Source organism: Piliocolobus tephrosceles, chromosome 1, assembly GCF_002776525.5.
Source record: "Piliocolobus tephrosceles isolate RC106 chromosome 1, ASM277652v3, whole genome shotgun sequence".
Classification (NCBI taxonomy): domain Eukaryota; kingdom Metazoa; phylum Chordata; class Mammalia; order Primates; family Cercopithecidae; genus Piliocolobus; species Piliocolobus tephrosceles.
Genome location: NC_045434.1, coordinates 17,471,296 through 17,494,329, shown reverse-complemented (window position 1 = coordinate 17,494,329; position 23,034 = coordinate 17,471,296). Strand labels below are relative to the sequence as shown.

Sequence of the window (23,034 nt, the reverse complement as noted above, 5' to 3'; positions counted from 1 at the left end):
GCCAAGAGTTTGATACCAGCCTGGGCAACATGGTGGGTCCTGGTCTCCATAAAAAATAAAAAAAGATTAGCCAGGCACTGTGGCATGTACCTGTAATCCCTACTTATTCAGGAGCCTGAGGCAAGAAGATCATTCAAGCCCAGTTCAAAGTTGCAGTGAGCTATGATTGCGCCACTGCACTCCAGCCTGGGCCACAGAGCAAGACCCTGCACTAACAGGAAAGAAGCCAGTATAAGGAGCACTTAATCTTAATATCAAACATATATGGCCATGGTAAGGATAAAATAATTATGCCTAAATTAGATAGAGAAGAATTCCTGCAGGTGCTTTGGGCGACTGGGCCCCATGCGAGAACATGTGCTTCAATAGACTGCCCAGTTGCACTTCTCAGCCCTGTATTCAATTTTGTCTCCACTTCTTCAAATGTAAACTCACTAGACAGTGAGGGAAACACACCCAGTGCGTATCTGACACTGACAAAATCAGCCTGTTTTAAAACATGCAATGAACACACCAAACTATGTGACTCATGTAGATATGAATGAATTCAATTTTTCTACACCCACATTCTTAGACCCAAAAATAAATGACTGGCCAAATGAGTAAAATAACTTAAAGTTTAAGTTAAAATGACTTCAACATTACTATTTCACTACACAGAAAAGCAGGTAGTCTGAGATTCTATTCTGCTTTCACTCCTTCATTGCTCACAACTGATGACAGCACACAAATAACCTTTTACTGAATCAGAACAGCTCATAAGAGCTCACTGCCATAATTACTAATTTCCATAAAAATGGAGAGCTGAAACAGATTATTCCATCCAAATCTTTTTTTTTTTTTTTTGGACATATAATAAACGGAACGTCACAAGGGCTGAATGCTCCATGCAAGATCAAACAGCTCAAATTGGCAAAGCCAGTCTCTCCACACCTTACCATCCTGTCTTCCTGCTATGCATCTAACCAAAAATTTGAGGCAAATATTACAGGAATGTTACCATATTCAAATCTTACCTAACTCTTCATTTGTGCTGTCATTATCAGTGGCAAATGGAAATCTCTTCTGTTCTGCAATAGACTTGGCCTGGCTCTGGGAAAAAAAAAAAGAAACATACATTTTAGCTTATCACAAATGAAGGAAAACTTGTATTAAAATCTGTATTTTAAAAAATTACGGCTACATTTGATTTAAGTGGAAGCAAGAAAATGCCACTATTGTGGGAATGTTTTACACTTTATGGCTTTCAGTAAAACCTTGATGACGAGAGGGAAACTCTTATCAGCTCCTTCCAGTTTTGCTATGCAGCTGGGAGCTTCCACACATGGAACCCGGTAAAGCTTCAAGATGTGGCAGATTTAACAATGCGTATGGGTGTTACTGATGGTATACAGCTGGGTGTGATCAGAACATGAGTCCTTCCTCTTTGTCAAGTGTTTACAGACAAGTTCACAGATGCAAAAGATTTTTCTCCTTAATAAATTGCTTAGATAGATGGGGCATGGTGGCTCACGCCTTTAATTCCAGCACTTTGGGAGACCAAGGCAGGAAGATCACTTGAGCTCCAGAATTTCGAGATCAGCCTGGGCAACACAGTGAGACTTCGTCTCTACTAAAGTTCAAAAAACATTAGCTGGGCACGGTGATGTACGCCGATAGCCCCAGCTACTTCGTTGGGGCTGAGGCAGGAGGATGGCTTGAGCCTGGGAGGTCAAGGCTGCAGGGAGACCTGCTTGTGCCACTGTACCCCAAATAATTGCTTAGATGGCTTGATCGTGGCAATCATTTCACTATATATGTATATAAAATCACATTGTACACTGTAAATATATAATTTTTATTTGTCAATTACACCTGAGTGAAGCTGGGAAAAAAAAGCAAGTAAATTGCTCAGAGCCAAGAAAAAGAGTCTGTAAAAATTGCTTTATTTCATATTTGAGGGGAGTGTACCATTTGCCAAGCCTTTCTGCCAAAAGATACTGGGACGAGGACAGAAATAAAATTCCACAAATTGTTTACTAAGCAACCTCAAGAGTACACTGAAGAATACATTTGATTTCAAGTTGTTTGTATTCATTAGAAAGTAGGCAGGAGAAGGATAGTACAAACAAATCAAATTTTTTTTTTCTGAAATGGAGTTTCACTCTTTTTGCCCAGGCTGGAGTGCAATGGCACGATCTTGGCTCACCCAACCTCTGCCTCCCAGGTTCAAATGATTCACCTGCCTCAGCCTCCCGAGTATGTGGGATTACAGGCATGCACCACCACCCCGGCTAATTTTGTATTTTTTTAGTAGAGACAGGGTTTCTCCATGTCAGTCAGGCTGGTCTTGAACTCCTGACCTCAGGTGATCCACCTGCCTCGGCCTCCCAAAGTTCTGGGATTATAGGCGTGAGACACCGTGCCTGGCCAAACAACAAATCAAATTCTTGATGAAAAAGAATTTTTCCTATTTCTAATACTGCATCTATAATATCTCCTCTGGACAGAGTTGAGAAGCTATGCTCAAGTAAGTTTGAACACACAGCTCAACATCACTAGTAGACTAATTTCAATCCAACTTTCTCATCCCTGCTTACGTTTCAGTTCCTGAAAGCTGAATTGCCCGATACCCCTAAATAAGGGAGATTATGTTGACCCTTTGCTATTCCTTCATATGATGTGTACAATCACCCTTTTATGTTTATTTGCATAATGATTTGGTTGGTGACTATAGACGTCATGGCGCAGGGACCAACACTATCTGGCTTGTTGCTGTATTCCTAATACTCACCTAGCACAATGCCTGGTACATAATGCAAAGACCAACACTATCTGGCTTACTGCTGTATTCCTAATACTCACCTAGTGCAATGCCTGGCACATAATAGGTACAAAATAAATATTGGGAGACTGGATCAATAAATGAATAGTCTAAGTCCCATATTTCAACCTCAGGAAAAGGAAAGGCCAAGACTAATGAGCTTTCTCCCATAGGTCACTAGCTAGCTCTAGCTTAAACTGGAAATGCAACTAGTAGAAAATATTTTAACTACTCTCAGTAAGAAGACTTTCATAACTCTAAGAATCTAACTGCCTATACAAGATGGGATTATCCAACTTCTACTTAAACACTTTCAGAGATGACCAACTCACTGCTTTACAAGATGGCCCCTGCTGGTCTTAGGCAAGTCTAATTCAAGAGTTTTCCATATATCAAGTTGATTACTATGCAGCGAGTTAGGTAAAAGCAGCCGATCATTCTCTAGTTTGCAGTTTCAATCCATCTTCAGTAGTTCTGACATGAAAAGGCAAGGCTTTGTTTGAAAAAAAAGAATATCTTAAAAGGAAATTTTAAACTGAAGATGCAAAGAGTATCTATGCAGATGTTGAAGGAAAAGGCCTGGAGAAAAAATATATTAAACTTGTACACGGAAAGAACAATCAGCTTCATAGAGCTGAGTGTGAACAAAAAGAAGACCCATCCCCCTTGAGGCAGCCAGGCTGGAGGAGGAGACACACTAACATGGATAGGCAGACGCAAACATTACCTACTGTCAAGTATTCACCCCTGAAAGTATTCACCCCTGAGGTCCACTGTATAGTTCAGTTGGTACTGATAGAAAACATAGATACAAAAGATACCCACATATGCAAAGGTTGGAAAAATAAGAGTCTACTATACCTCCAAATACACAAGGCTGCTAGAAATAAGGTTGAACTATAATGTCCCCTTTATCTCTTGAGACTTGCAAATTAAAAGTTCTATGTCCTGAATGATCAACCACCTAATGCATAAGTTATAATAATTCAATGTGACAAAATACCAGACGACCTATCTTTATCCTATGCATATAGACTCAATGAGGCCCAACCTCTAGTTGACAGAGGCGAATTCCACTTTTTGGAACTAGTATTACTGGGCTTCAGGTCACAAAAACAGAACACAGAGAGAAGATACATACCAGAATCTTTTCAGTGTTGAGGGAAAGCAAGGAGTCACAGGGTGGTGATCCCTTGGGTTCGCAGTCTGAGTCGTGGAAGTTCAAAAAGGATGACTCTGAAAGGCAAGCATTCTTGGTTATTCTCTACACCTTAATTTATGCTCTTAGGTGCTTAACTATGAATCAGAAACTATGAATCCACAAAACTAAAACAAGAATAGGTGTGAACAACACTAAAAGTGGCAACCAGCTGGGCACGGTGCCTTACACCTGTAATCCCAGCAACTCGGGAGGCTCGCTTGAGGCAAGGAGTTCAAGACCAGCCTAGGCAACAGCAAACCAACCAGCCTGGGTCTCAAATAGTGAGACCCTGTCTCTAGAAAACAAAAAACAGAAGTAGCAACCTGTATCCTACTTTTATAATTGGGTAATGTTTTACAGTTTGCAAGTATCTTGCACAGACATTAGTAATGGTCCTCACCACCATTCTCAAATGAGCAAAGCCAGTGAGCTTCCTGGATGGTGAAATGAGGTTTAAATAGGTTGTAACTTGTCTAAAGGCAACAGGGCAGAAAAAGTACTAGTACAATGTTTGTCTCAGGACACTTGTGGAACTAATACTGTTGTTAAGATCCTTCAGTTGAACAATATGCGGCAGCATTTACCACAGATTAAAAAAAGAAAACACACACACAAAAGGGAGAATAAGCCAAACCAGGGAGACTTAAATGTTAAAAGATACCCCCTAGGCCAGGCATGGGGGCTCACACCTGTAATCCCAGCACTCTGGGAGGTCAAGGCAAGTGGATCACCAAAGGTCAGGCGTTCGAGACCAGCCTGGCCAACATGGCAAAACCCTGTCTCTACTAAAATACAAAAACTAGCCAGGCATGGTGGCAGGCGCCTGTAGTCTCAGCTACTTGGGAGGCTGAGGCAGGAGAATTGCTTGAACCCGGGAGACAGAGGTCGCAGTGAGCCGAGACTGCACCATTGCACTCCAGCCTGGGCAACAAGAGCAAAACTCTGACTAAAAAAAAAAAAAAAAAAAAAGATACACACTATGAGTCCAGTATGCAACATATATAAACAACTCTTACAACCCAACGAAGACAACACAATTTACAGGCAAAGGACCTGTATAGGCCATTGAGCACATGAAAAGCTGCTGAACATCATTACTTATTACCAATTAGGGAAATGTAAATCAAACCACAATAAGGTACCTCTTCACACACACACTGGGATGGCTATAACCAAAAAGCAGAAAATAACAAGTGGTAGCAAGAATGTAGAAAACTTGGAACCCTTGTGCATTGCTGGTGGGAATGTAAAATGGTACACCAGTTATGGAAAATGTAAAATGGTTATGGAAAATGTAAAATGTAAAATGGTACACCGGTTATGGAAAAGTGAATCAGAATTTCCATATGATGCAGCAATTCTTCTCCTTTGGGGTATATACCCCAAAATTAAAAAGGGACTCAAACAAGTGTTGTGTATTCATGTTCATAGTAGCCCTAATCACAGTAGCCAAACGGTAGAAATGGTCCAAGTGTCCATCAACAGATGAATGAATAAACAAATTGTGGTATATACAGAGTAGAATACTATTCAACTATCAGAACTACTGATACACACTGCAACATGGAAGAACTTCCAAAACATTATGCTAAATGGAAGAAGCCAGACACAAAGGGTCACTTATCATATGACTCCATCTATATGAAATGTCCAGAATAGGTGAATCCACAGAGACAGAATGCAGATTGGTGATTGCTGGGGATAGGGGAAGGAGGGAATGGGAGAAACTGCTTAATGGATAAGGGGTTTTACTTTGGAGTGTTGAAAACAACTTTAGGTGGTTGTACATAGTGAATGCCACTGAATTGTTTGCTCTAAAATGGTTAATTTTATATTAAAACATCTCACCTTGATAGATTATTGCAAAAAAAGATATGTTCTAATTCAGCAGTCATTAAAGAGCATTAAATTATGTTCAAGGAACCATCTGAGGGAGAGAATAAATTATAATATCAAAATCAGTCTGTGTCCTCAAAGAACATATAATTTAGCTAAATTCTCACATGTTGTACATCTTAACAATAAGAAGCAAGACGTGATATGGCAAAGAAGCCCCGGGGTGGTGAATAATTACTGAAGCTGCAATGTTAAATTTCACAAGGCATAGGCAGGGTTTAAAAGAATGGATGGAGGCTGGGCGCGGTGACTCACGCCTGTAATTCCAGCACGGGAGGCTGAGGCAGGCCGATCCCTTGAGCTCAGGAGCTTGAGACCAACCTGGGCAACATGGCAAAACACCATCTCTACAAAAGAAAAAATTAGCTGGGTGTGATAGTACACGCCTGTAGTCCCAGCTACTCAGAGGCTAAGGTGGGAGGATCACCTGAGTCCAGGAGGTCAAAGCTATAGTGAACCATGATCATGCCACTGCACTCCAATCTGGATGACAGAGTAAGACTCTGTCTCAAAAAAAAAAAAAAAAAAAAAAAAAAAAAAAAAAAAAAACCCAAGAAAGAAAGAAAGGAAGAAAAGAAAAAGAAAAGAAAAGAAAAAAGAATGGATGGATTTAGACTGGGGCAGAGAAAGGGAAGGGGTATTCTGGATAGGATGATGAGTGTTACACACGAAGGTGCAAAGGCAAGGAAATGCAAAGGGCAGCGAGGAGACTCCTACTTCTACTCCCTGGCTAGAGAAGGGAGTTTGTGTTGGAAAAGAAAAAGTATGAGTTTGGAAGGTGAGGGGTCAGACTGCAGAAAGTCTGATCTGAACCCCAGAGGAAAGGTTTTAGTCCACAAGAATGAAGATAGTAATGGTTCCTGGCAGATGGTTGGAGAATAATGACTCGATGAAAGACATTTTGGAAATTTACACATTTATAACCTGTTTCTCCTGCCTTTTCTAAGCTAAGAAAACTTAGCTTACTTACTATATGCCAGGCACTGTGCTAAGCAATGCGTATACATGGCCTTATTCTAAAAATCCCTCTCCTTTGTGGAATCCATTTCAGTTTCAATAAATATATACCTACATAATTTTAAAAGGCTGCACAGCATTCCATAATATGGAACTTAACCATACTTTTATCATTGGATATTTAGGATGTCCCTACTTTTTTCTTAGTATGAACAGTATTTCAGTAAGCATTCTTGACCTATATTTTTGAAAATGTACCCACTTATAATAGATTCCAACAAATAAAATTGTCAAGTCAAAGGGTGTACACAATTTTAATATTTTCATATATATTGCCCCATTTCCTTCCTAGCATATAATTTAACAATTTCATTCCCACTAGCAGTTTGAGAAGGTCCATTTCCCTCCAGAGTACTGACATTCTTTTTGTCTTTCCCAATCTGATCATAGCACTAATAAAGTTAAACTTTTGGTTTATTGGCCATTTGTATCTCCTCTTTTATAAATCGCTTATATCCTTTGCTCATTTTTAAGTCATCTAAACCTATCCTTGCATAAGGTATTGAAAACAATTCCTAATTATCTATTTTCCAAATGGTTAGCCAGTTGTCCCAGCACCACTTGTTAAATTATCAATTTGAATGCCACCTTTATAATACATTATAGACATTAGGATCTGTTTCTACACTTTCTTTTAAAGGAAATCTTTAAGAGTATTTAAATCCAGCTATAGTAACCCAAACAGCATGGTACTGGCATAAAAACAGACACACAGACTAACGGAACAAAATAGAGAACCCAGAAACAAATCCACACGCCTACAGTGAACTCATTTTTGATAAAGGTGCCAAGAACACACACTGGGGAAGGCAGTCTCTTCAATAAATGGTGCTGAGAAAACTGAATATCCATATGCAAAAGAATGAAACTAGACTCCTATCTCTCACCATATACAAAATGAAATCCAAATGGATTAAAGACTTAAATCCAAGACCTCAAACTATAAGACTACTACAAGAAAACACTGGGGAAGCTCTCCATGATATTCGTCTGGGTAAAGATCTCTTGGGCAACACCCACAAACACAGGCAACCAAAGCAAACAAGGACAAATGGGATCACATCAAGTTAAAAAGCTTCTCCACAGCAAAAGATACAAGCAGGAAACTGAAGAGACAACCCACAGAATGAGAGAAAATATTTGCAAACTACCCCTCTGACAAGCAATTAATAACCAGAATATATAAGGAGCACAAAGAACTCTATAGGAAAACATTTAATAATCCAAAGAAAAACTGGGGAAAGATTTGAATAGACATTCCTCAAAAGAAGACATACAAAAGGCAAACAGGCATATGAAAAGGTGGTCAACATCACTGATCATCAAAAAATGCAAACCAAAACTACAATGAGATATCATCTCTCCCCAGTTAAAATGGTGTATATTGCAAAAGACAGGCAATAACAAATGCTGGTGAGGATATGGAGAAAGGGGAACCCTTGTACACTGCAGTGAGAATGTAAATTAGCAGAACCACGATAGAGAACAGTTTGGAGGTTTCCCAAAAAACTAAAAATTGAGCTATCATATGATCCAGCAATCCCACTGCTGGGTATATACCCAAAAGAAAGGAAATCAGTATATGGAAGAGATATCTGCAATCCTATATTTGCTGAGCATTGTTTACAATAGCTAAGATTTGTTAGCAACCTAAGTGTTTATCAACAGATGAATGGATAAAGAAAATGTGGAGGACTACTCAGCCATAAAAAGCAATGAGATCAGCCTGTAATCCCAGCATTTTGGGAGGCCAAGGTGGGTGGATAACCTGAGGTCAGGAGTTCAAGACCAGCCTGGCCAACAAGGTGAAACCTCGTCTTTACTAAAAATACAAAAATTAGCTGGGCCTGGTGGCAGGCACCTGTAATCCCAGCTACTCAGGAGGCTGAGGCAGGAGAATCGCTCGAACCCAGGAGGCAGGGGTTGCAGTGAGCCAAAATCACGCCATTGCATGCCAGCCTAAGCGACAAGAACAAGACTCCGTCTAAAAAACAAAAAACAATGAGATCTAGTCATTTGCAACACATAGATGGAACTGGAGATCATTATGTTAAGTGGAATACCCCAAGCACAGAAAGACAAACTGCATGTTCTCACTTATTTGTAGGATCTAAAAATCAAATCAATTGAACTCATGGACATAGAGAGTGGAAGGATAGTTATCAGAGGCTGGGAAGTATAGTAGGGGAATGGCAGGGAGGTGGTGATGGTTACAAAAAACCCCAGAAAGAATGAATAAGACCTCCTATTTGATAGCACAAAAGGATGACTATAGTCAATAATAACTTAATTGTGTATTTTAAAATAACTTAAAGAATGTATTTGGATTGCAACTCAAAAGATAAGTGCTTGAGGGGATGCATACTCCCCCAATTCTTCATGATGTGCTTACTTCACATTACATGCTGGTATCAAAACATCTCATGTATTCCATAAATACATACAACTAATATCCATGTACCCACAAATTTTTTTTAAATAAGTTAAAAAACATTTTTTTAAGATTTAAGTGCAACTTCAGCAACAGCGCTAACAAATGTCCAATCTCTGCATGGATATTTACATTTTAAAAAATTACAGTAGTATTTCATGTTCATGTTCATTGTAGAAAATATGAAATATACAGAAATTGCAGAACATAAATAAAAATCATTTAGAATGGCATCATTCATTGAGAACCACTGAAAATTTTGGTATACATAATAAAAAGTGGTAATTCTGAAATCAGACAGTCTGGATTTGAATTCCTACTCTCTGCTACTACTTCCTGGCTCTCAGCCACTGTAATCTTCAGTTTCATTTGCAAAATACGGTCAATAATAGTATCAACTTCTCAGGGTGGTTGTAATATTTAAATAAGGAAATATATGAAAAGCATATAGTACAGTTTCTGACACACAGGAAGAGCTCAAAAAAAATGTTACCTACCACTATCGTCATTAGGATAATGTGAGAATGGAATGAGATACATTGCTTAGTAACCTGTCCTCTTAACTTAGTAATATAATGTAAATGTTTTCCCATTTGATTAAATTTTATTTTCCTTTTTTTGAGACAGGGTCTCACTCTGACACCCAGGTTAGAGTGCAGTGGCACAATCTTGGCTAACTGCAGCATTGACCTCAGCATCCCTAGTAGCTGGGAACACAGGTGTGCACCACCACACCTGGCTAATTTTTCATTTTTATTTTTTGTGGAGACAGGGTCGCACTGTGTTGCCCAGAATGGTCTCGAACACTTGGGCTCAAGCAATCCTCTCGCCTCAACTTGCCAAAGAGTACTGGGATTACAGGCATAAATCACTGCACCTGACTTAAATTTTCTCCTAATTACTTAAACTTAGTATTATATATCACTTTTCATTTAATATTTTTAAAATAAATTTTTAGTTCTCTATAAGAAACTTTTGTTACTATACTTTCTAATCCCTTATAATGATCTGTTTGTTTTGATTTCAGTATCACATTGTTTCAATTATTGTAGCCTCACAATAAATAAATGTTTTTTGGTTTTTATTATTTTAAATTGATACATAATAATTGTACATATGGAGTAGAGAGTGATATCTTGATACACAATACATACATTTTAATATAAAGCAAAGCCATTATCAATTTTATTCCAAAACTTTCTTGGCTATTTGTATAAACATTCTTTCTTCAGATAAACTTCAGTTTTTTAAGTTCCGAAACAAAAAATCTCTCTATGATTTGTGTTAGGATGGCATCAAAATTGTAGATTAATAGAAGAAATACTTCTTTATAAAATTTTATCTTTTAAAATATTTTATTAAACTATGTGACACTTCATACATTTTATATAGGCTTTACATGTGATTTTTTAAAATTGGGTTGATAACCATTGATTCAATACATTTGTTGAGCATCTACTATGTTCCCATCACTGTGTTAGCCTCTACTGAGCAAAACCAGAAATGACCCTTCTTCTACCTAGAGATTATAGTTCCCTGTGGGAAAACTGATAGCAATCAAAGTACACAAAGAAACGTAAACCAACAACAGTGTGAAAGCTACATATGACAGCACAGTAGGAAGACATGGCCTGGTCAGCTTCCCAAGGACGTGAATAATATCAGCTAACACATAGTCACCTTGTACAGGCAACCTTCAAATCCCCATTTCAAAGATGAGGAAAATGAACCTGAGGAACTTACAGTAATCTTCCTGAGGCTACCCTCTAGCAAAGCAGTGGAGGCCTCCCTGAACCGAGGCCATCTAGTTCTGCAGTCTGTGCTCTTAGCCATAAATAAGTGAATGGGCGACCTGAAGGAAATTAAGAATTTCACCATAGGAGGCTACGGCACTGGGAGAGCAGTCAGGCAGAAATACCAGCACGTGGTAAATCCTTTGTCTAACTGCCTAGTGCTGAATATTTTATCTGCCCACATTATTGAACTCTTTACAGCCCTATTAATGTCTCCATTTTTTCAGTTGATAACTGTATTATCTGCATGTAATTTTATCAAGGTCTTTTAAAATATTTATATTCATTTAGCATCTTATTATACTAGATGAAACTTCCAAAAAGTGCTCAATAACGCCAGTGATTAACAGGCACCCCTGCTTATTCCTGACATTAATACTTCATTTAATAACTAAGATTTTATCAACGTTTGATAAAACTTTTTCATCTAACATTTATCAACATCTAGTGGAAAGCTGCTCTGTGGCGGCTATGAGTTGAGACTGATGCACTTCACCGTATTAAAAGAACTATTCTTTTTTTTTCTTTTCCTTTTTTTTTTTTTACCAGAAACTTTAAATCAGGAGAGCTTGCTGACCTTTATCAAGCATCTTTTGAGATTTATTTAGATGTTTCTATGATTTTTCTCTTTTGGCTTATGAACCAATTAATTTTTTCAAGTTGAACCATCTGTGTACTTCTAAAACAAACTCTGATTGAGGTAGATTATTCTTCTAATTGCTTGCTGGTTTCAATTTACTAATATTTTACTTAAAATTTTTATAATTATGTATGTATCTTCTAAGGTCTGCAATAGAGAAATAGTTGCTAGAGTTATAACTATAGTTGTTTGGAACAGGAGGTTAAATTTGTTCTTCAATCTTAAAATATGTAACTCACAATGGCTTTAATTACTATCATACATGATTATATTAAAGGATAACTACATAATATAATAAATAATTACAGCCCAACCAGCTGTATGTAAGTAGTATAAATTTCCTTGGATAGGAAAATCATTTTTCTTCCTTGCTTACGTTGTACAAGTAAAATTAGTGCTGATTACTACAGAAACCATGTGAAAATGCATCACAGAATTCTATCTTGTTCTTCTACATCATCTCCGGACATTTCTTCATTGCGTCAGAGTTTAACTCCTTAGCAGAGATTTCTGCATAGTCGTCTCTTTGTTCTCACAGCCTCTAGAGCTCCACATATGCCTCTCATTCACAAATGACACTCGCACCTGCTCTCTCTTTCTGTGGTCACCTCATCAGACTTATCTATTTTATTCTTCTGTTTTGTTTTTTTTAATCACTTAAGAATTTGTTCTCCTGTGGGGGGCGGAGGGGCTTTTTTTTATTGTGGTTAAAAAAAACACACACACATCAGATAAAAGCAAACACGTTAGCCATTTTTAGGTTGTATGGTTCAGTAGTATTAGGTATATGTGCACTGATGTGAAACAGACCTCCAGAACTTCTTAAACATCCTTTTTTAAAAAAACAACTCTTGGGTCTATTTCTCAATTCCACTGCTGCTCTATTTCTAATTCACTTATACCAGCTTTGCTGTATTTAGGCCTTCTAATTTCCCTTATTACCTCTTCTCGCAGCTCAAGTTCAGTATCTAGTTCATTTATTCCCTTTCTTCTTAGCATTAAACTAAGAAGGCAGGGTGGGTTTAAGCAGAAGGTGACATCACCTACAGGTGTCTGAGGAGAGAAGGGGCAAGCGGAGCAGGGGGCAGGTGGGAGGCCATGGCCAGTAAAAATGAGCAAAGTCTGAATGGCGGCAGCAGCTATCAAGTTGAAACAGAGGGTCACAGTCTAAAGGATACAGCAAGTAAAAAAGACAAGGCCTTGAGGAAGAATTAGGCACAGAAAGAAGGAAAAGACACAGGTTTCCAGTTTGTGCAATGAGGGAAGAAGTAGTACCATCAACGGAAACAGGGAGTTTAAGAGGAAGAGAGGTTTTAGAGGGAAGTCAAGAGCTAACTTTGGGTTTGAGTCAAGTGATTATGCTGGAAGCCGTCTAGCATGTAGTTAAGGAAGTCCAGAGAAAGGTAAATGCTACAGATATGGATATGATGATTTGATAATCATTAACTTACAGTGGATGATAAGCTGAGACTGTAAGTATAATCTCTAAGAAAGCTTAGGAAGCTTACGTTTAATAAGAGAAGAGTTGACCCTGGTGAAGATGAACATTTAAGAGATAGTGGGAGAATCAACTTAGCAATTTATCTTTTGTTAAAAGAACTATCCATTTCTTTGAAAGGTTCTACATCTGGGCCATAAAGCTGGACATAGTTATTGTAATGATTTTCATATTTATTTACTTGCTTATTCCTCAAGCCAAACACTTGTTTCTTCTCATTTTTCTTGATTAGGCTTGCTAGATAACTGTCTAATCTTAAGCTATATTTTCAAAGAACTAGGTCTTATAATTAATTCTAGTATTTCCCTGACTTCAAACTTAATTAGTTTGAAGGCAATGTAACAGTGGTTCAGGGCAGGGCTATGGAGTCAGACTAACCCAGATCAGACGCTTCCCTGGCTGTCTGACTTACAGCAAGTCCTTGAGTACATCTTAGCCTCAGCTCCTTCATCTGTAAAACAGAAATAACCACCCCCAGGTACCTTCACAGGGCTACTGTAAAGAATAAAGGTATAAAGCTCTGTGCACAGAAAAGGATTATTAAATGTTAGTGTATGCTTATAGGCTAAAATCGTAGAGTTTTTCTGTTAAATTTTTCTATCTACTTTCTTTAAGCTTATCTTGGCCTTCACAGTACTTCCCAGCTTCCAAATGCCTCCACAAACCTTATTTCTTTTGATTCTCCATCCTCCAAGGTAGGTACAAGGCACATCATGCCCACTGTACTCATGGGGAAATAAACTCAAGGTTAATGAACATGTTTAAGGTCACAAAACAAAGACATAGCACAGCTGGGTCTTGCCACAGCAAAGAAGAACACGGTACATTTGTCACAACTCCTTCTGCCAATGCTGGGTCCTAGTAAGAACAATTTAGGTATAGCAGTGTCTTGAAACTTCTTTCCTCTCTTCCTAAACCTCACACACAACTGACCTTAAGAAGAGCAGTTTTGGCACAGTGACGAGGACAAAAGCTAACCATAGAAGGTCCAAGAGAAAGTGGAGTAGTGGAGGCAGTCCATATGAACATCTCCTTTGAGGAATTCTGCTGTAAAAGGAGGTAGATGGATGGGGCAGCGGCTGGAGGGATGTGTGGTCATCTTGGTTGCTTGTCTTTTCAGGATGGTAGTTATTAAGACCATCTGTATGCTGATGGAAGACAAGAGGAAATGACAGACAGTGAACAGAGAGCTGAACTAGGCAGAGGCACCGGCCATTCAGCCACCACAACAGCACAGAAAGCAAAATCAACCAGTCCATCTGCCGGCAGGCCAGCAGCTGGGGTGGTGGGGAGCAAGGAAGTTGTTTTCTCACTGCTTCTTTCTTAGTCAAATAAGATGACAGTCATCACCTCCAAGGAAGGAGAGAAGGTGGCACTGGCAGTAGCATGTATTTCTCACACATCCACGTGTGTGAGAAAACTGACTGAAAGCTTATAAGCAGCAAACCCATGGCCAATTTAGAAGGAAATCAATAGCTGCTGGGTAGCACTCATCACTCGACCACCTAGTTATAACAGACGGTACACTGAGCTACTTGAATATAAGGATGACTGGGCTTTTCCCTTGGATAGGCTACAACTTATTTATTGACAGTCCTAATCCCAGGTACGGGTAAACCTGGGAAGACAAGGCAGAATCCTTGTGGCTGGAAGAACTACCTGAAGGGCAGGTGGCTATGTGGTATCAACTTGTAGTGTCTTTTGCTTTTATCAATTTCTGCACATATAAGACAACCACAAGTGGCCAGGCACGGTGGCTCACGCCTGTAATCCCAGCACTTTGGGAGGCCAAGGCAGGCAGATCACGAGGTCAGGAGATTGGGACCATTCTGGCTAATACGGCGAAACCCCGTTTCTACTAAAAATACAAAAAAATTAGCCGGGCGTGGTGGCGGGCACCTGTAGCCCCAGCTACTTGGGAGGCTGAGGCAGGAGAATGGTGTGGACCCGGGAGGCAGAGCTTGCAGTGAGCCAAAATCGCACCACTGCACTCTAGCCTGGGCAACAGAGCAAGACTCCATCTCAAAAAAAAAAAAAAAAAAAAAAATACAACCACAGTTGACATCGTATACTACATTGCTCAATGGCCCCGGTATATAGTCCCAAGTGGTAAATTCCTTTTAGAGTATAATAATAGACAAAATGCTCTGAAGAATTTATATGCTTCATTTAATGAAATGAAATATTCATCAGTACCTGAGATGTGTTATCGTAAAGCAAACTGAAAATAGAGACTGCCTGCTGAGTATTAAATTATAAAGTAAACATATAATACATCCATTGGAACCAAGGATCCACAAAAGCCATCTTAAAGAGACAGAAGTTTTGTTTTGTTTTGTTTTTTTAATAAAGCTTGAATGTAATCGAATCAAAGGTATCTTAACCCACATACAAATATTAACACATGTAAAGAATCAAAAGAAAAGGAATTCACTGCACAGGATGGAAAAAAAGGCACAGTAGCAAATTACATGAACAGAACAGAAGAAGGATGCCTTACCCAACAAACCGGGTGACCAGGCCTTCACCACAAAGGGCAGTTACTTAGCGTAAGTTTATAAACTAGACTGAAGATGCATCAGATGCTCAAAGTGACACATACTTTGAAGAGCTAAAAGCTTTCTCATAAGCCCACACATACTGGCAGACAACATCAACTCCACAGGGAATGCTGAAGCACAGCTAGACACTGACATGAAAAGATTAGTGACAAGGGAACACAGAGTCACTGAGAACATCGCAAACACCAGCAGGGAAAAGTTGCAAGAGACGACAACTGGTCCTCTCTTGTAGAGGTGGTCCTGACATGCACCAACTGATTCCTAAGTGAAAGTCTATGGAAAGAATGCCAGCACATGTGCAGTGTAAGTCCACTGCATGGTGCTGGACCCTAAATCAGATATAAAGACAGGCAAAACAGTTCCCAAATGAAACCAGGGTTAGCATGGAATGAGACTATCGGCAATCTTAAAAACAGATAGCTATTGATTTCGGTTCTTTCTGATTATGTAAGTTGTTCAGCTTATGAAAATGTATTGAGTTATCTACACTTAGGACATATGCACTTTCCTGTATATATGTTGTATTTTGATGAAAAAGTAAAACCAAAACATAAGAAAAGGAAAATGTCGGAAAGCATTCACCCAAAGATAAAAGTATTAAAATTCTGCTACTTTGATAAATTGTGTATTTATTCTATCTGCAAGATAAGATGAGCCCAAATAAAATGACCTCTTTAAAACAACCCACTGTGAAAGGGAGAAGTTTTAAAAGTTAGTCATGTATTTATCGAGTGCAATGAAGCTAACCTGTCTGTACACTGAGTGGTGCACATTGAAGAGCCTTGACTTTCCTTCAGTCATGCTCCAGGTAGGTTCTAAAACCCAAGCCACATAACTTTTGCCTCCATCTAGAGATTAAAAAATAATAATTAACCCTTATCACCTGAAGCTGAACAGGTTTAGCAATGTGTAGATCTTTGAAAAGGTAGATGTAACTCTTAATGACAACAGATATATGTGAAAAAGTGAATGATAGGCTGCCATCATCATAGGGCTTCTGCTATAAAATGCTACTTCTAAACCAGAGGATTTTCTGAAAGATGCTGTTCAGTGAGTAAAAGGGAAACACCCTCTGGCAATGCCACAGGGCCCAGGATGTGGCAAGATCACAATCTCTTCATCACTCTGTGCCTCAGTCTCTGAGCACAGCGACTTTGCCCTGGCAAATTTACTCAGGTACGCCTTGAAAAACAAGACGTGAAAAGGTCTGCCATGAAACTATGTATGATGACAAACACAGAAAATCAGAGCCAGGAGACGAAAGGATTGACCAAATGCACTCACAGTAATGGTTACCACAGTTGCTATGACTGAGCACAAAATGTGGTTCTCAACTTCCTCATAGAGCAAAAAAGGAAATAGCTCTCATATCATAAGTTTCCTTCTGTTGATTCTCTCCCATCTCTAGGCATAGCAATGATCTATGTGCTGTGAATGGAAAGACTGACTTCATGTATTTAAATGGCCAATTCCTTAATTAAGAAAGCTACCATACACACCGACAATCTCAGTGTTACCAATTTTGTCAAAAACACAGAGCTAGGTTCACAGCTACTTCCTTATTTTTCTGGCAGTTCACAATTTCCCAAATCGGACAGACAGACTCTAAATGCCTTTTCCCATAAAGAACTGTGGAAAAATAGAATAAACGCAATTCTGGGTTCATTAATTTCAACAAACTAAAGAAAATTAAGACATCAAGTACAGGGCTGCATCACTCAAGAGCAGTGAAAAAAGGCTGAAGGCATTGGAAAAAAGATTCTCACAAACTCACTGTTCTTGTTACTACTACATTTTCAAGACAAGAGGAGAAAACAAAAGTATTTTTAAAACAACTTATAGAAATGCATATGCTTGAACCATAAAATACACCTTCTACTGTCTGTAAAGAGTATAAAGATATAATTTAATACATGATGCATACTACATTTGAAAGAGATACAGTTTAGCTTTGGTAAGAAGAGCAGAGGGGCCCAGTGTGGTGGCTCACGCCTGTAATCCCAGCCTTTTAGGAGGCCAAGGTGGGCGGATCACAGGTCAGGAGTTCCAGACCAGCCTGGCCAACATGGTGAAACCCCATCTGTAGTAAAAATACAAAAAATTAGTTGAGTTTGGTGGCAGGCGCCTGTAATTCCAGCTACTTGGGAGGCTGAGGCAGGAGAATCGCTTGAACCCAGGAGGCGGAGGTTGCAGTGAGCCAAGATCACGCTACTGCACTCCAGCCTGGGTGACAGGGCGAGACTCCATCTCAAAAAAAAAAAAGAAAAGCAGAGAACCTGAATTTTTAAATCAGTGAACAAGTTACAATTTCACAAGACCTTAATTCACCAGATCTATAAAATTAGAGTGGCAAATTAAGATACTTCTAAGATCACTCCAAATCTCACTCTATCCAAGTCTCAGTTCAAATGTCTCCTTACCAGAAGCCATCCCAGGCCACCTCTTAAAGTAGCACCTGCACACTGCTCTTTATCCTGTCACACTGCTTTATTTTCAAGGCATGTATTACCAGGCCCTACTATATAGGGTCATGCGCCACATAATGATTTGGCCAATGATGGACTACGTATCTATGAGAATGGTCCCATAAGACAGTAATACCTCCTTTTTACTGTACATTTTCTATATTTAGATATACAAACACTTGTCACTATGTTACAACTGCCTACAGTATTCAGTATAGTAACATGCTACAGGTCTGTAGCCTGGGAGCAACAGGCTATACCATACAACCGAAGTGTGTAATGGGCTATTGCATCTAGGTCTGTGTAAACACTCTTTGATGTTTGCAACATGATGAAATCGCCTAACGACACATTTCTCAAAACATATCCTGTTGTTAAATGGTACGTAACTATACTTATTTCTTCCCTCATCAAGACACAGGATCCACACTAGGAACTCAGTCAGCTGTGCTGCATCACCAGGGTCCAGAATACTAAGTAGCATCTAGTAGGTATACAAATACTTTTTCAATGAAAGAACAGACCCATTCTAGCCATGCAGTTCAAAATACTACGTTCGGTGAAGCATCCTTGTATTTGTAGTCAAATACAAAATTCTAACAGTGATTTAAGAATGTAACTTTCAACAAAGCTTGAAGGTATAGGACTTTATCATTAATATTAGTAAGAAATTATACTAATATGCAACAATTACTGAAGATAACACACAAATGGCCAGGTCAGGTTCAAATCCTGGCTCCACTCTTCACTGTGTAACCTTAACTTTTCTGTCTCAGTTTGTAAAATGGGAATTAAAAACAGCATTGGCCAGGCATGGTGGCTCACGCCTGTAATCCCAACACTTTGGGAGGCTGAGGTGGAAGGACTGCTTGAGTCCAGGAGTTTGACCAACCTAGGGACAACATAGCCAGACCCTGTCTCTACAGAAAAAAAAAAAAAAAAAAATAGCTGGGCATGGTGGCACACGTCTGTAGTCCTAGCTACTTGGGAAGCTGAGGCAGGTGGATGGCTTCAAATCAGGAATTCGAGGCTGTGAGCTATGATAGCACCACTAAACTACCTCCGGGGAAACAGAGCAAGACCCTGTCTCTAAAAAAATAGAAAAAAACAACAGCACCTACTTCAGTATCAAAAGTATTAAAAAAGATTGCAGAGTGTTTATGACGATATAACTAAAAAAGTGAGGAAAGAATTGGAAAAATACTTCTGTTATTTCCTTCTACAGTTACAAATTAAAGATAGGGCTTTGAAAACAGGAATTTTACTTTTATTTTTAAAATATGTACAATACAGTGTTCCTTTTTTTAAAATATTATTTTCTCTACAAGTAAACAGAGAAGACAAATCTGTGGTTATATATGCTTTTCAAGTAAAAAGGTAAAAATAAATAAAATCAAAAATAAAAAGGTAACAGTAAAAATGTGGAGTAGAAAATGTTAAAAGGGGGAACGGGAAACATGCAAAGCTCAGGCTGAGACATATGGCACCAGAGGGGCATCCACGCCTGTAACCTCTGTAGTGGATATGGGTAGGACTCAGCCCACTGAGCAATTAGGCTGTTCCCTGTGACCTGGATTCCATGTGATGGTGGTGTGTATAGCTGGGTCAGCCATTGCCAGTGTGTTGTTTTGGGACTGGTGGGCTCCCACCAGCCACTGTCCTTGTATGTACAATCACTGGCAGTTCTGTCTCAAGGGGATACACATACTGCTTGTAAGAAGCTATGCGGATTTAAATTTAGACCCAAGCAGGCATCAGCTCAGCCATTTGAACCTGAAAGCTGTGGGAAAGATTCTGAAAAGTGGTTGTGCTGCTGTGCTTGTCCTCAGTATATGTGCTGGATTGATAGGAACAGGTTTGTGGCTGGACAGGCAAGCAAGAGACGATGGCATGATCAATGCTTAGTAAAGCCAAGTCTGTATGATTCTGAAGAACTGACTAGTTCTGGATCCTGACATTTGTCTAGACCCTAATGTTGCTCAAATGAGTCTCCAGATACAGAGCATCAGCTGCCCCTCAGGCTATGGCATGGTTAGTTGTAAATCCTGAATTCATCCCCACATCCTAGGACGGAGAAGAAATGAAGCAGGTTTCATAGGGTCCAGCTTCTACACAGTTGTCCAGGGCGAAGAGGGAGAAATGAGAAGTATTTCAGTAGCCCCTACAACAACAGAGATGGCTTTTGTCGCATACTGCAGCCAGGAAAGCTGAGGGAAACAGCTGGAGCTCCAGGTAGTTGATTCTGGAAATGACTTCTTGGGTGGCCACAGCGGCAGCCGCCCGCCTTTAGCACCTGTTGGCAGCTACTCGCACAGCCAGAGGAGGTGATCTGAAAGACTCAGGTCATTCATTTGCAACAGTACATTTTAAATTCCAAGCTAGAAAAAATAAGTACTACATGGGAAAGAGAAAAAGAAGGTAGAAACATCTAAATAAATTATGTTTAAAGCTTCATGATACAGTGTTCATCCTCCAGGGAAAAATCATAATACAAGTCAGAGCTGGCTTGAACAAGGGTTCTTAAATACTGGTGGTTAGCCTGACGCCAAAGAATCAAATGAGGCACCGACATCAATAATACCAATAGATTTTAGTATTAATCAATATATACTTTCTACTGTCTAAACGCTGGGGCTCCTTTAGCCAGTAAGTACCACATGACCAAAAGAGAAAGGGAAATTTACCCAACATGCACCATATGCAAGTAAATACTACAGATGTGGTTTGCCTACCTACAACTTGGTGGTTAAGACAAAGGTTTTGTCTGGAGCCCGACTACATGGGTTCCTCCTTTGGCAGCTGTGGGATCTCAAGAAGATGACAATTTCACTATGTTTCCGTTTGTTCACCTGAGAAAATGAGCCACCATCTAATGAGGTGGTTGTTTTTCTGACAGACTAATATACTAGGCTCATAGACCTAAAGCACTTAGAACAGCACCTGGCATACAGCAAGCACTCAGTATATGTCGGCTACTTCTCATTTCCCTCACAACACCCTCGTGAGGAAAATAAAACCCCACAATTAGGTGAACAGTGCTTTCCACTTACAGAGGAGGCATTTTACAAAGACAGGTAATTCACTAGCTCAGAGATACAGAAAGTGACAGAGGTAAGTAAACACCATTCGTTTTCCACTGTGCAAGGCTAGCCCTGTTATGCTGTTACCAGCTACCGCCTACTGCAAAATAAAAAAGTCACATACCTCTCAGTGAGTGACACTTCCTCAAGGAAGTCAGATTGTGCTAAAAGGAAATCAGATTGTGCTAATCTTGATGTCTCATCTCAACTAAAAAAAAAAAAAAGTATTGTTTTCCCAGGTACACAATGCTAAAGAAAACCGCTGCCAAGTCTTAAAAGCAACCATCTCCTAGTGAGTTTGCTAGACCCAGGCCCTTCCCGAAGCAAGCCATAAGGGAACTCACATACAGAATGGGGAAAGAGAAAGGGAGGGGATTGATGGGTAAAAAGACTCACGACAGAACTTCAAAACAAAAAAAAATGTACACATGTATTTTGTCCCAGAGGCATCTGCTATTATTTATTAAACTGAAGCCAATAGCGCCCATTCTTAATGAATGAACTGGCGTAGCTCCAATACACACAGGGCACTGACACACAGGCTCAAGGCCTGCAGGGGCCTTCTTTCACTCTGGGGGACACCTGACAGATCGCAGGTTAATCTTAAACAACTGGAAGCAAGATGTCAAAGAGCAGATAAGAAGGGCTTGCTCTTTTTTTCCATTCCAGGGATCGAATTTTTAGGAACTGTTTTATACGAGACATTAACCCAGGAGATCAGGAAACCTGATTTCCAGGCCTAAGATGGGCCAGGCGTCTCCCTACTGGGGCGGGCTCCGCAAGACGCCGCGCTGGGTGCTCATCTGCCCGCCCCTCCCTCGCCCCTCGGCATCCTCAGGAGGCCGGCGGTGGGAACAGGGCTGTCCCGGGCCACCTGCCGTCTCCCCTGCCACCCTTCCAACAGTCGCTTCAGACTCAGGAGAGGCCGCCCTGGCCCCGGGAGCATGCTGTCAGCTCTTTTCTCGACTCGCCGCCCTGACCAGAGGCGTTTGCAGGAGGGCGCGCGGCGGCGTGGGTGGCAGCGGCGGGAAGCAGCCCGACAGGACCCCTGGCGGAGCCGGCTCCCGCGGATCGCGCGCCGTAGCCGGAGGCGTGAGGCACGGGCGGCCCGTACCCCGGCCCCGGACCCCAGCCCCGCCGCCCCGTGGCCCCGGCCGACTTGGACGCCCGCCGCCGCCCACTCACCGCCGCACTCGGCAGAGTATTGGTCCCCCCAGTCCCCGGACTGCGGGCTGCAGCCGCCGCCGCCCGCCGGGGCCTCCTGCTGCTGCCGGTGCTGCAGCTCCTGCTTAAGCAGGGAGAGCGGCGAATAGTGCTCGGTGGCCAGGGCGCCCGGCCGCGGCCCGGCGGACAGGACCCCCAGCAGCAGCAGCAGCAGGACACGCCGGGCGGCGCCCGCGGCGGCCACAGCGCCGCCCCAGAAGCAGCAGCAGCAGCAGCAGCCGGCAGGTGCCATCTTCCCTCAAGGCGCATGTGCAACAGCCCTTGCCCGGCTCTCAGGCCTCCCCGCCTCTAACCCACGGCGGGCAGGCGGACCGTGGCAAGGGGGTGGGGCAAAGGGAGAAGCATTGTGTGCTGGGAATGGTAGTCCCAGCTCGACCAGCCTCGGGCCACCTTGCCGGTGCTGGGACTACGAATCCCGAAAAGCC

General features: G+C 40.8%; 1 protein-coding gene across 10 annotated transcripts in view; it reads right to left on the bottom strand.

Moving 5' to 3' along the window:
• The window catches only part of TTC13 (tetratricopeptide repeat domain 13), a 101,466-nt gene extending 78,587 nt beyond the window's left edge, over positions 1-22,879 (bottom strand). For all 10 annotated transcript variants that reach the window (XR_002726294.2, XM_023191842.3, XM_023191841.2 and 7 more), the window contains exons 1-3: positions 22,571-22,879; positions 3,945-4,039; positions 1,017-1,092 (exon numbers count right to left, since the gene is read on the bottom strand). Coding sequence is in view for 9 of the 10 variants with exons in the window: in XM_023191842.3 (XP_023047610.1) it covers positions 1,017-1,092; positions 3,945-4,039; positions 22,571-22,841 (442 nt within the window). In the remaining variant the exon portion in view is untranslated. The remainder of the gene's footprint in view (positions 1-1,016; positions 1,093-3,944; positions 4,040-22,570) is intronic.
• Between the last annotated feature and the right edge of the window lie 155 nt (positions 22,880-23,034).